The sequence below is a fragment of the Rhodnius prolixus genome, unplaced genomic scaffold (assembly GCF_049639745.1).
Source record: "Rhodnius prolixus isolate KJV_2025 unplaced genomic scaffold, Rpr scaffold_11, whole genome shotgun sequence".
NCBI lineage: Eukaryota > Metazoa > Arthropoda > Insecta > Hemiptera > Reduviidae > Rhodnius > Rhodnius prolixus.
In genome coordinates this window covers 7298104-7312115 of record NW_027411625.1, presented here as the reverse complement: position 1 = coordinate 7312115, position 14012 = coordinate 7298104, and the positions used below count along the sequence as shown (strand labels likewise).

The following is a 14012-nucleotide window of genomic DNA, read 5'->3' as shown; positions in this document are numbered from 1 at the left end:
ACCATTATCTGTTTAAATCGAACATTGTTTTTTTTATTTTTTTTATTTTTCATTGTAAACATAAACTATATTTTGGAAAAGTCTACATGTTTGTATTGATCCTCTGATTTATTTTAATTATTATTTAATCGCTTAAGAATTCATTTTCTCACCAAATAATTAAAACTATTATGTTAAAATAATAACTAAAGAGAGGGAAGGGATTAGCTATGAGGTTAGCATACTGGACTCCCACGCGGAGGTCCCGGGTTCGAATCCAGCAGCTGACCCTTAGATTTTCTCTTCCTAGGAGCTTCTTACAGCTCACTGTCCGGTGATGGACAGTGTTGTCTGTAACGAGAGAACACTGTCCGGAGGCCGGCAGTGCACTGGAAAAAGCTCCGGGCGCTAATGACCTCAGCTGTTGATGCGCCAAAAAAAAAAAAAAAAAAAAATAACTAAAGAGTGTAAATAAATGAAAATCAGTAAATATAATACAGTAATTGTTTTGTAGTAAAATATATTTTGTAAAAATTGGAATATGTACAGTATTTTTTATGTAAGTCGTTAACTAACTACTGATTTAAGTTAAATAATTTTTAAAATATTGAAATGAATACGTATTTATTTAGTTTATTATTTTAAATATTTTCGCAATGAATATTTTTGTTAAAAGCTTGAAACAGATTGGATGTTTTATGATCAATTTGGACAATTTAAGAAGTACAATTGAAAGTCAAAATAGACGTTATTGGAGTGGCTTAACTATCTGGCTACGTACTTCACTCAAAAAAGATATAGTTACCATACAGAACTTTTTGGACAGAGCTTATACTACAATAGATCAGCCGCCACTCTGTGTAGAAGACATCAACGAATCACATTTCAATCATCGTTTACTATCTGAAGAAACTTTTGAAGTAAGTTGAAGATTTATTATTTTCTGTTCGCATAAATTGGCCGAAACACCTGCGCTTGCTATCGGTGTCCTAAACTCGCCCATTCTGATTTTACGTTCAACTCGTCGAAGACAGACCATTTCTATAGCGCTTGTAAGATTCCAGGGACTCGAAAGTCTGATTGGCCTGAATGTTGACTTAAAAACTGCCATTTCTTCCCCCGTTTCCTTTTTTAAAGAAGGCGTTTAATGAGGTAAGAAAAACCTCCCTGCCGAACCTATTCTTTCCCTAATAACGCCTCTATATAAATGAGTCCTTATTGAGGTAGGCTCCCAGGTACTTAAAAGCCTGTCACCTACTTCAACCTTCCGGCCATTTTGATTAGGTTCGACAATTACCACTCTATATACTTCACTATCACATGTTATTTCAGCACTTTATATTACTATAAATGTTGTCTACCGTTACATATATTCATTCTGTAACACTGTGAGGGTTTAATTTGATAAAGCATGACCATGCATTTAAAATTAATCTCAAAAAATTACAAATGAACATACAAACGTTCTTTCAGCTCGCTATTTCGCATTTTACACTAATCTGGTCATGTTTACTGGTTCCTCTACCTCTCTTTACACCTTAGAATGTTCTAGAACCGTTCTCTCTTCACTGTATAGTCCTTGGAATAGATAACAGATAAGGATATGAAGATTAGCTCACAGCTGGGACGTCTGACAACTGCTTTTTTACGCAGAAGTCGTGTAAATCCTTGAGTGTTGCTTGATTGAAGTAACTAAAGGCAAGCATTTTAGTGTAGTAAGAATATCATCGTATAATCAGATCGTTTTGAAAGCTCTAGGAAAAAGCAGGAGTGTTCATGAGAGCTGATACAAGACTGTAGAAGTAGACTTAATGATTTAGGGCTAGAAAAAAAAGTAGTGAACCCTTTATCTGGATTCAAGGGCCTCAAAGAATCAAAGGTAACCAAAAAAAAGACTGATGAACCAGTGAAAATCGGTTCTTTTCAACCCTTCGAAGCCTGTGTTGCCAATCCTATTATTCTATTTCGGCAGTTTAAAAAATCAAAGAGTGAAAACTTCAATAGCTGTACATGGGATAGCGCCAAATCAAAGAAATTTCTAAAGAATTATAAGCCAAAGGATTTTCTTGAGATAAATTTTTTATTATTAGATTAATATTGAAATGGATATTGCAGGTTTCTAAATTGATTAATGAAGTGGACACTAAAAACCAACTGTTGCGAACATGGACAAAAGAAACCGTGCCGGATGTACCTCATATAATGTCATTATGGGACAATTTTCAAATTGTCATGTCAAATTTCCACATAGTTGTGAGCCGACAGGTATTGGTTTACGAGTATATCTTTCTATTGCAGGAGCAAGTTTAGGTAATGTGCCAATTGTGTAAATTTTTTGCTTTTTATTGCGATAAGACTACAAGAATCAAATGTCAGCGGGTTATTTTCTCATTTTCTCGAGTATAAATTGCCCTTCCGGGCATATCAACAATAGAAAAACCAACTTCCTTTACAAATACGCTACCTTACAGCATACTTAGTCGATAATACTTGAGGATGGTGTTAGTTAGACCCTGGTTCACCTTGATCATTTTTAAATTGCTCAGAATTTTTTAAAGTTCCATAGTTCCCGTAATTTTATAAATAAAATAAAATAAACAATGTTACCAACTTTATCTAATTAGAAGCTGTAAATAGGAGTTAGTCAACCAATTTGTGTGACAATCTGTACAGCATTGTGGTGCAACTAATAGCTTTCACCGAGGATGTGGCTATATTTGTAGGATGTGTAAAAATTAATCTTTCTAGAGTTGAACGTGGCTGCTAAGGAATTTGAGTTAAGAGGTAAAGTGCGAAAAAACCAAGCGTAAATGAGTACCTGTTATCTATCGACTCGAGAATTGCCTGCTCGCTACTCAGAAAAAAGAAAACAAAAATCAACAGATGGTCTGATCACTTCTTTCATTCTAAGTTGTAAGATGATTTTCTCATACCAAGTTTAGTGGGAGATGAAATTAAGCCTCCGGTAGTGGAAGTGTTTGAATGAGCGAAGCAAAAGAACGAATCCCTTGACTAGGATAACTTTCCTCCAAAAATGTTGAACAGGATTTGATGAAAGGAGCACAAGAAATCGGCCTTAAAAATCTGTACTAGAGAAGAAATGCCTGCGGAAGGCAGCTATTATAATAAATAATAATACTTTTTATTCGTGTCAAGATTTAACTTATACAAAGGGTTGGTGTGATTACAGTAAACATTACAGTTCATAAAAACAGAAACATAAAAGATTGAAACTGAACAGAAAGATCTAAGTTCTCAAACAGAATATATAAATCAAACTGAAATATCAACTTATCAGAAAATAATAGTTCTAATCAAAAAAAAATAGACTTCATAACAAATTAAAAAACATTATCTTTCTTTTACAATTCAAATTTTGAAAATGGCAAATTCAGTTTATTAATATGGTTCATTGCTCTAACTTCCGAACTGCAGAGACGGAAATGTAAATTAAACGAAGAGTTCACAACAAATTCAACATCTTTACAAATTAGAGAGTTTTTAAAAGATTCACAAAGACCATTTTTAATATTTAATATTTGTGAACCACTTTGGATGTTCAACACTACTGCTTTACCAACAGAAATTAAATACAATTTAAATGTGTTGTACCAATTAAATAGAAGATTAATTTTCTCTAATTCTGCCATTCTATTATAAACTATTTTAGGTAAACAGTCTGAATTCATATTTAATATTTTAATAAACCAGTTTACCATTCTTTTGAATAATTTCAATCTACTATGGACTCTGCCTGTCTCCACACGAACATAGGAATCAGGATAGATTTTAAAAATCTAATTTAATTGGAAGACAGCTATTATCTGCTCATCTTATAAAAATGAGATCAGCTAGATTGCATTTAATACAGAGGAAACTCGCTAATAAACTGCATTTATGAAATCCCCTCTAATGTTAAATGTGTAAGGTTACTTCATTTTGTAACTTCCTATACTGAGATAGGTTGGTATCAGTGTTGATTTTGGCGAGATAAATGCACCATAGGAACAAATATTTTCCTTACTTACGATACTGGGATGGAAAACTGGTAGATAATGGTGGCTGTGGCATTTAAACCGGATAGTGGAAGGGCCAAGGGGCAGGCCTTCGACTAATTTACAGGATTTACAGGACGATTTAGAAGCCCTTGGTTGCTAGTGTTGCCTTGTAGAACGACGGCAAATGATAGAGACAGGTCGAGAGTTGTAGTGGGTAAGGCCTGCGCCCTTTAAGGACCTTTATCCCTGGAGTAAGTGAGATCTTCTCTAAGATGATACAAGTACAAACTGAAAGTAAAAGGGCCACAGCTAATAAGAAACGTATGGTAAACGTAGTGGGCGAAGGGCACAAAAGAAGGATGAGGATTATGAGAATAAAAAGCAGGCCATTGTTATATCCTGCAATAGTTCCCGCGTAAAATAGTTCACATCTCTAATACTTGCTCTAGCAGTAGTTAGCGATAGTTTGAGTTCAACTATAGAACAGTATTTAAGAAATTTCATCCTTTCAAAATAACTGCTGAACTATTTAATTTTTTTTTTTTTAAACAAAAAGCTTCATTATAATAATTTCCAGGAAGAATCATTGAAAGACAGATTGTCGTCAACAGCTGAAGAAATGATAACAGAGATGGAACGTTTCGTCTTGAGATGGAATGAATTGAAACCAAATGAAGATAAGTTGACCGAAATCCAGATCACTGACCGCTACATTGCAGACAGTCTCGAACTGGTTAACAACACCAGACAACAATGGGAAATTATTTTACAGAAAATTTCTAAATTAAGGTTATTTTTATTTTGTATAATGTTATTCTAAATTGATACCACTATAATTACAAGTTTTTTTTTTTTGTTATTTGTCTAAAACGAACCACAATTATCACTCTCCATTAAACAAATTTATTGGTAGTAGTATAGTTTGTAACTCATTTTGGTTAGCCGAGAATTGGTCCAAAAATAATTAAATGCCCATTTTGGTTGCTTAAGTTTGGCGGTCTTTGAGCGGTGTATGTGAAAAATTTATATAGTTTGATTCATGGTTTTACAAAAATGCGCCCCTTAGACGTATTTGTATTATAGGGACCTTTTAACAAATGTTTATTATACAGGGTGTTCAGCATAAGACTACAGTAACTTCGGGAGGCGATTCTGGGCATCATTTGCAACAAAAAATTCCATATAAACTATGGCTCGATTCGGTTCCGTTTTATAGATATTTTGAATTTTATGTTTTTTCAAGGTGTTACTACTTTTTAGCAAAAAGTTGTCTATATTTCTCAAACTATTAAAGCTACAGCTATTTTAATAATTTCGTTAGAAAGAAGGTTAAATTTCATTTTAAATAAGCTAATTTGTATTTCAAAATAATAGTATTAAGTATTTTACTTTGTGGCTCAAACATAAGAAATAGCAAGTTTCTAATTTTTTCCAAAAACTTTGACTTCATTTTTCTCAAAAACATTTTATATGAAAAAACCGTGCACTATTCAGGAAAAACATCTACATACGATCACCTTTCGAACGGTATACAATAATTGGGGTTATGTTAAAAATTGATGCAGAAATCTGAGTTTAATTGCAAAAAAGTAGGCCTCAAAACAGCGTCGGCATTATGAAAGGAATTTACCTACCATTTGAATATAACTGATCAGAATCAAAAAATCCAGTACGATTTTTTGCAAACGTGTAATTTAATATAATTAATTAATTTAAGAACTATATTCAAAAATATAAAACTTACATTAAAAATAATAAAATAAAATAAAAAGAAGAAAAATGAATATGATGTTAAATGAGTGTTAGGTACCAATTTCGAAAGAAAGGATTTTCGTTTAACGAGTTTAGATCTGTGTGTTATTCTTTAGTTAATTAAAAAAATATGCCAAATAATGTGAATAAATCATAGTCACTGATTCCGACTAGTTCGTGTTTAATAAAAGAGATTGGTAGATAATTTAACTTTTTGTAACAATCAATTCCTTGGATCTCTCGAGAAAAAAAAGAACATACGAGGGGGTACCCAAAAAAAACCGGAATTATTTTTTAAAAGCTATTTATTTACAAATTTTTTACAGAATAACCTTATCCCCTTCAAAATACTCTCCATTACAACGAATACATTTGTCCCACCGGTGCTTCCACTGTTCGAAACATTTTTTGTAGTCATCTTTAGAAATGGCTGACAGCTCCTTCTTCGTTTTTTTCTTGACCTCTTCAATGTTGTCAAATCGGTGACCTTTCATGCCCTTTTTCATGCGTGGAAATCAGAAAAAGTCGCACGGAGCCAGGTCAGGCGAGTAAGGTGCGTGGGGCAGCGGAACCATGCCATTTTTAGTCAAAAACTGTGTAACAGAGATGGCTGTGTGTGCAGGTGCATTGTCGTGGTGGAAGAACCAGTCTCCTGTTTGCCACAAATCGGGTCTTTTTTGGCGAACACTATTGCGCAATCTTTTCAAAACTTCCAAATACAAGGTTTGATTGACGGTCTGACCTGGGGGGACAAACTCTGAATGGACTACGCCTTTGGCATCAAAAAAGCAAATCAGCATTGTTTTGATGTTTGACTTGACTTGACGACATTTTTTTGGTCGGGGTGAAGATGACGTCTTCCACTGGCTCGACTGTTGCTTTGTTTCTGGGTCATAACCATAGCACCATGACTCATCACCAGTAATGACCTTTGACAGAAAGTCTGGATCAGTTTCAAGCTGTTGTTTCAAAGCACGACATGTTTCAACTCGATGTTCTTTTTGATTGTCAGTCAGAACTCGAGGAACAAACTTGGCAGCAACCCTTTTCATCCCCAAATCTTCCGTTAAAATTCGCTGAACCGAGCTCCAAGATAACCCACTACTCTTTGACAGTTGATCAATTGTCTGTCGACGGTCTGTGAACACCAGCTCTCGAATTTTTTCAACATTTTCGTCGATTCGGGCAGTTGATGGACGTCCAGAACAAGGTTTGTCATCAATCGACATGTCGCCATTTTTAAACCGAGTAAACCACTCGTATACTTGAGTTTTTCCCATAGCGTCATCTTTGTAAGCTGTTTTCAACATTAAAACACTTTCAGCAGCATTTTTGCCGAGTAGAAAACAAAATTTCAGAGCTGCACGTTGTTCACTTAAACTTGCCATCATAAAAAACGAAAAAAGAACAAAACAGTGCTGGTAAAAACAATCACTGCAGATGAACAGAACAAGCCAGGCAGACAACACAGGCAGGACTGAACTGGCAAGGAATTGCGCTATACACGTCTAGCGGCAGAAATGCGTACTACATAAACTCCATGCGCGGCAACGCAATTCCGGTTATTTTTGGGTACCCCCTCGTATACGGGAATCATAATGAACATGAGTTGTAAAGAAGGAAGGTTCTATAATTGAAAAAGTAAAGATCAGTACATCAATTAAAAATATATACATTTAGACTAGATTTGACATATTAACTTCTTTCAAGAGTTTTAAAAAAGGTAAAACTTTTCCGACAAGATTCGTATACTTAGTAATCCATGAATTTAATTACTGTTTCTGCATTTTTTTTTATTTTAAAGAAAAGAAAAAAGAAACCTCATTGGTGATCACATAACTACTCTCACTAATTTCAATAAATAATGCATCGTATACTTCAAAAAAAAAATTATTTACATTGAACTCATCTCTTCCAGATTCATTAAATTGAACGTTTGCTCTTTGAGAGTTTATTTTTTTGCGTTTTCAATAAAATTTCTAGTAAATGTTAGTTTTTCTTCTTCGTTCTCGATTGTGTTGTAATAATTTCTAAAATGTTTATAAAACTTCAATATTAATGATTATGAAAATGTAATGTATTTATCAACAGTTTGAATTTCTTTGAAAAGTTTTCTGGTAGAATCAATTTATTTTATTTATTACTAAATTATTTTTTATTTATTAATTCTATTTAATGTTTGCATAATATGCTAGCAATCTTCTTCTTCTTTTTAATATTTGTTTAATACGTCATAAATAAATGTGAGTTAATAAATGATGAGTTAATGTATAAATTAACTATTGAGTTAATGCCAGATGGAGTTTAATCTGTAGTAAACCAAAACTTAACAGTAATCTCTAATATTTTTATTACATGTAATTTAATTAAATATTTGAATAATTCACCATTCTTTGTTTTTAATGTTACAGAGATGATTTTACCAAACTAAATATGAAGTTTCCAGAATTCGACATGAATGAGGCGCTGCAAACAGAATTGAATAATTGCTACGATCTTTGGAAACTGCTTGTAGAATTCAATGAGGGTAATGTTCAAAAATATTAAGTATAATCCAGAGTGAATGGCCCTTCTAAAAGTTTTAGGGTTTCGGTACCTGATCAATCAGATTTCTGCTTTTACACTTAACATTTTTTACTTCATATGGTATCTGAAACAATTCCCTGAATTTTTTTTTTATTTTGTTCTTATTAACGCATTAAAAAATACAAAATATTTATTCTTGGTGTAAGCTCAAATAACAAAATAGGATCAAATTTACATTTGCTTAGAAGAAGAAAGATTTCATAGCTTCTGTCCAACATCGGCTGCCCTTCTAACAATCCAACCAATATCTCGTACTTCACCTTTCCCTTAGAATGGAGATGAGCCCTTAAAGTTGTTGTTAGCCACTGCCAATTCCGCAGCTGGTGCTCAAAATAGTTTTCGAATTTGACCTGACGATTAACCTGACGCCTGAAAGGCGTCAAAGGCTTTTTTTAAAGCCCTTCACCGACAATCGTACTGTATTCTCTCTTTTTCGGAGAAAAGTACGCTGTATGAAACTCGTAGGAAGAGAAAATCTAAGGGCCAGCAGCCTGGATTCGAACCTGGGATCTCCGCGTGGGAATCCAATACGATATCAGCATAGCTAATCCCTTTCCTAAATTACATTCTAATTCTAATCACGTGATGGGTGCCCTCACACTTAATCTGATTCATAAGGGTAATCTAGTTATATCATACAAATATCTGACGTATGTTGATTGGTTTAAGGGCCTTGAGTAACAAAAGGTATTATTTTATTACTACTAACTATTTAGTAAATTTATTTGAAACAGGTTGTAAAGTCATTAAATGTATGGTTACAGAAATGAAACTCTTGCAGATTATGTTAAATTTGTTTTTGCCAATTAAAGCAATAATATATCCATTTTATTTGAATTCTATTCTAATATTCCAAACTTTTTCTAGCGTTTTATTTCAACAAACTTCTCAACTTTGTTAGAATGACTGATTGGCCTGATTAGACTGAATCCATACATTAAACTGTTTATTATTATTATTTTTTAGGCCTTGAAGCAATATCTGACGAAGATTGGATAGTAGTTCGTAGCAAAGCTTTTCAAAAGACAGATAATTATCTAGACAATTGGGTAGAAAAATTGAAAGATATTCCAAAAACGGCTGTTACTGTAAAAATTTTAATGAGCATCAATCTATTTAAGGTAATTTAAGAATTAATTTTTCACTTACTTGGACTCGTAGTTTTATTTCATATTTATTCCAACATTCTTAAAGAAACGTTACAAAAATTACCTTTACTATATTTTTTATACGAAAAATAATATTTGCTGCCATTACCAACATTTCCAATGTTCACCAATGCTACTTTTAACCTCATTGTATTGAATCCCCTTTCAACTTTCAATAGCGTTGGGTTCGGCGTTATATTCATCTACTTTATACATCTCGCCTCTATTTTTCTTTGCAACGTTCTATTTCTTTTGAGACGCCACGGTAGCCGAGCTAATTAGAACCAACTAAGATCATCTTTTTCGAATGTAGGAGTCATCATATTGCATTTATAGTAAAAAATCAATTTCAAAAATGAAATACCATCAAAATTCTTCCTCTTTTTATAGAATAAAAGAGAGATATAGTTATCAATAAACTCAGCTCAGTCAGACGCTTGTTATGAAGTTCCAGTTTTAGCAACCTAACGTTCTTTAATATTTTGTGAGAGCAGAATAACATAGAATCTTACATTGAGGTAGATACTTAGTTGTAGGCAAGTTGACATTTTTCCCACAGACCCTTTAAATAGAATTTTCAAATTGACCTTTATTTATTTCTTTACTTGCCTCTTACTGTGACTAATTTCTTTTTCAGGAATTTTTACCTAATTTAAAATATCTTAGAGGTGAAACATTTACAGAAAATCATTGGCTTGAAGTATTAACATTGCTTGGGTTACCCTATAAACCTGTTCAAGATTTAAAATATAAAGACTTTTTACAAGTGGCCGAGAGGGTAATTACAAATTCTGATAGTTTAAAGGTACGTCCTATTATATAGATTTAATTCTTCTTTTATCTGAATTCTCCATTATGAAAGGATTTAAAAATCTATTAAACGTGTATAAAATTGGTTTTAGGAACTTAATTCCAGAGCTGCTTCAGAAGTTGTAATTAGAAATGCACTTTCTGAGTTAGATGCTTGGGAAGTTGAAGCACAGTTTTCTACATCTGATTTTATCGATAGCCAAGGAAATAGCTGCTATTTTCTTACCGATATTAAAAATATTTTAAACAAGGTTTGTACTGTTCTGTGATCTGGTGATTTCTATTTTATTATGTTACTGGTTAAGTTATATGCAACGAGCGGCAACAATGGCTGTGATCTTATTGCATTAACAGTAATCCTTACACTTTTACTGAATACTGTGGGTTAGTTTGACAAGATGGTATATCAGAAATCAAACCAAATCTCCTGTTCAACGTCTGTTGCCATATTTGTCGAACTATACACGGACAGATCTTAATATTTTTCGTCGTAGGGTCTCACGGCTTTGTCTCACTTTAATAGTTTTTGTTTTAAGTATTTGTAAGTCTACCTGCTTTCAAATTCAAGTCCATTGAATTGTCTTTGCGGAGATTATTATCTCATCGGCAAACCCAGCATATAGGAGAGCAGCTTACGATCCTCTAAATGTTCTTTAATAAAAATGTTGAACATTGAAAGAGCTACTAAGATCTACTTATCTAAAATCCTTATTTACCATAAATTTTGTTGCCAAGCTTTGAGATAATTTCAGCCTAAATTTTGTAAATTAGAGAGATGATTGCTGTAATTTAGTTTGCCTACTTATTTATGTTATTTTTTAAATAATTAAAATCACACTTATGTGTTTATATATAATTATATCGCAGTCCAATTTTAGGTTGGTGATAATCAATATATGTTGCAATCAATAAAAGGAACAACAAATTTTTCACAATTTTCTGATAGAGTGAATATTTGGGAAGAGCGATTAACAAGTCTTGATATTTGTCTCAGAGATTTAAATAGAGTACAAAGAAAGTAAGTTTGTACGTTTTGTAAAACTTCTATTTCGAAAATTCTTTAGGTTTACAAAAATTTCCTGTAACTCTAAACACAGAATACTGCCCTCCTTCATAGCTACTTCAAAATGAAATACAATTGATTTAATATCAATTTAGAAACTAAGAAGTATAACTAATGTTATTGCTTTTAAGGTGGGCGTATTTAGAACCAATATTCGGTAGAGGTACTTTAGAAAATTCTAGATTCTGCCGCATTGACAAGGAATGGCGTAGCATTCTTACACAAATAAAGAAAAACAATTACAGAGTTGTACCAATAACGAGAATCGTTAATATAACAAACGCATTGCAACAATTAGTACGCAATCTAAACCAATGTCAGAATACGTTGCAAACATTCTTGGAGGTATCTTTTTTTATGTGTTTGTTTTACTCAATCGATTTTTTTTTTGTTTAATATAAACTGTAAATTCAATTGATTTATTTACAGGAAAAAAGATTAAGATTTCCGAGATTTTATTTTATTAACGATGAAGATTTATTAGAAATACTTGGCCAATCAAATAAGCAAAATATTATACAATCACATTTAAAGAAAATTTTTGCTGGTGTCCATACTGTTGATTTTGAAAAGGATAGGATAACAACTATTAATTCAGCACAAGGTGAAGCTGTGCCACTGAGATCTCCAGTTGAAGTTTCCGATAGTGTTGAAGTAATTTAATTATTAAATATTCAATTTTTAAACTTGTTAACTTGTCTGTGTCTGTATAGAATAATTGTTGCTATGGGGTCCAGAAGCGTGCCTTCAATTCCTTCAATTTTATATTTTATATTATTTTATTTAGGAGCAAATGTCTGCTTACCTCAAAACACTGATCCATAAGCCTTTTACTTCTTTTTTCAAAGCACATTATACTTGAATGCTACCAATCGTATGAAACCATAATAATATTAATTAATATGTTTTTACTTTTTAGGAGTGGCTAGATAATTTATCATTAGAAATAAAAGAAACTTTAAAAGCTCAACTTCTGAGCTATTTAGCCTGTCCAGACCCAGTACAGTATCCTTCTCAGATTATATGCCTGGCAGAAAGAATTACATTCACTAGTCGCTGTGAGAAGGCAATCGCCAATAATAGTCTGAGCAAATTTCGTGATCAGTTAGATGTAAGCACCATTTATACTTTTTTTTTTGCAGTGATTTCGGGGTATTCATGATAAATAGATTTGCAATAGTATAAGTAGCTATACTAAGGGTTAGTATTCTAAATAAGTAATTATCTGTTTTGTTATATTAAATAATATTTAGAATGCAAATATTTTTTTGTTATTAATTAAAGGAGCAACACACAGAATATACCAAACAACTAATGGAATGGTCAGAACAAAGTAATGGTTCAGGCAAAAATATGCTGCTACATTTAAAGCTGAAAGCATTACTTATGGACACAATATATCATATTAATTTATTGGATGAACTTATTATTTCTAATGTATCGTCCATTGATGACTGGGCCTGGCAAAAACGACTTAGGTATTTGTGTTTTTTTAAAAATATTTTTGTATTATATTAATAGAATAATTGTTGCTATTTCAAAATTAATGGTATTCACGAAAGAATAATGCGTTTTTCAAGAATAAAATCAACATATTTTTCACAATAGAAGGATCCAACGTGTACAACACTTAGTTTCTGATGTGTGAGTTACAAACCTTCAATACATATTCCCTGAGGTACATGACTGAGTGTCAAACTTGACACTGTCATTAGGTGTCAGAAACTTAAGATTACTTCTATATTGTATTATTGTAACCAGTAGATTTCCCTTTTTAAGTTCTTTAATTTAAATGGCTGTGAAAAAAATACTATATATCTGGGTGTTTACAAATCATCTTTGAGAAAAGAAGACTTTTATACTGGGAGTTCAGAATATTTTAAAATATAATTAATGTAAGCAAAACTTATTACATTTATTAAAGCTATCTGCAGTAATAAGTTATTATTGAAAAACTCTGTACTTTAATAATTCTGTTAATTTAAAATATTTTAATTACTGCAGTAATAAAAATAAAATATTGGTAACAAGTTTTGTCAAATAAAGCTTAATAGAATTAGGAGAGGATTTACAAATTAACACACAAAGTGCATATTACCTCGTTACAGAAAATCGTGAATTAAGAAGGCAAGGCTGCTATTGCAGTTACCTGATTGTAATCAGAACAAGATATAATCTCTTTGCCATTGAGGGAACACATCTTTTTGCTGCAACTTTCGGCAATTGAAGAAAGTCCAAATAAATATACAAATATATTTTTTGTTTTCGTCTTTTGTTTTAGATTTTATACAGATAATAATGGCCAAGTAATTGTAAAGATTGTTGACACAGTATTTGCATATTCTTACGAGTATCAAGGAAACGCACCCAAACTTGTACACACAAAACTAACTGATAAATGTTATTTGACTTTATGCCAGGTACAGGAAATTCATAATTAAAGTGTATTATTAAAATGAAAGTTACAATTAAAAAAAAGAATTAAAAACATTTAGATTTTGTTTCATTGTTCTTCGAGTGTATTTATAATTTTTTTATACCTTTATATCTTGGCAAACTTCAAGGTCTACTGTTAGGCGATTATTCTAATTAATATTTGTTGAACAAGAAAGTATTTTAATTGTAAATAATTTTGATCTGATAGAACCATAAGTAAGTACTACTCTAAAATACGCG

At 32.1% G+C, this 14012-nt stretch overlaps 1 protein-coding gene across 1 annotated transcript in view; it reads left to right on the top strand.

Moving 5' to 3' along the window:
- The window catches only part of btv (dynein cytoplasmic heavy chain beethoven), a 74025-nt gene that overhangs the window by 18917 nt on the left and 41096 nt on the right, over positions 1-14012 (top strand). Inside the window, exons 19-31 of the mRNA XM_074138013.1 lie at positions 656-899; positions 2095-2244; positions 4555-4766; positions 8141-8256; positions 9282-9436; positions 10101-10268; positions 10366-10524; positions 11152-11291; positions 11468-11681; positions 11766-11990; positions 12256-12447; positions 12621-12814; positions 13618-13756. Of these exons, the coding sequence (XP_073994114.1) occupies positions 656-899; positions 2095-2244; positions 4555-4766; positions 8141-8256; positions 9282-9436; positions 10101-10268; positions 10366-10524; positions 11152-11291; positions 11468-11681; positions 11766-11990; positions 12256-12447; positions 12621-12814; positions 13618-13756 (2308 nt within the window). The remainder of the gene's footprint in view (positions 1-655; positions 900-2094; positions 2245-4554; positions 4767-8140; positions 8257-9281; positions 9437-10100; positions 10269-10365; positions 10525-11151; positions 11292-11467; positions 11682-11765; positions 11991-12255; positions 12448-12620; positions 12815-13617; positions 13757-14012) is intronic.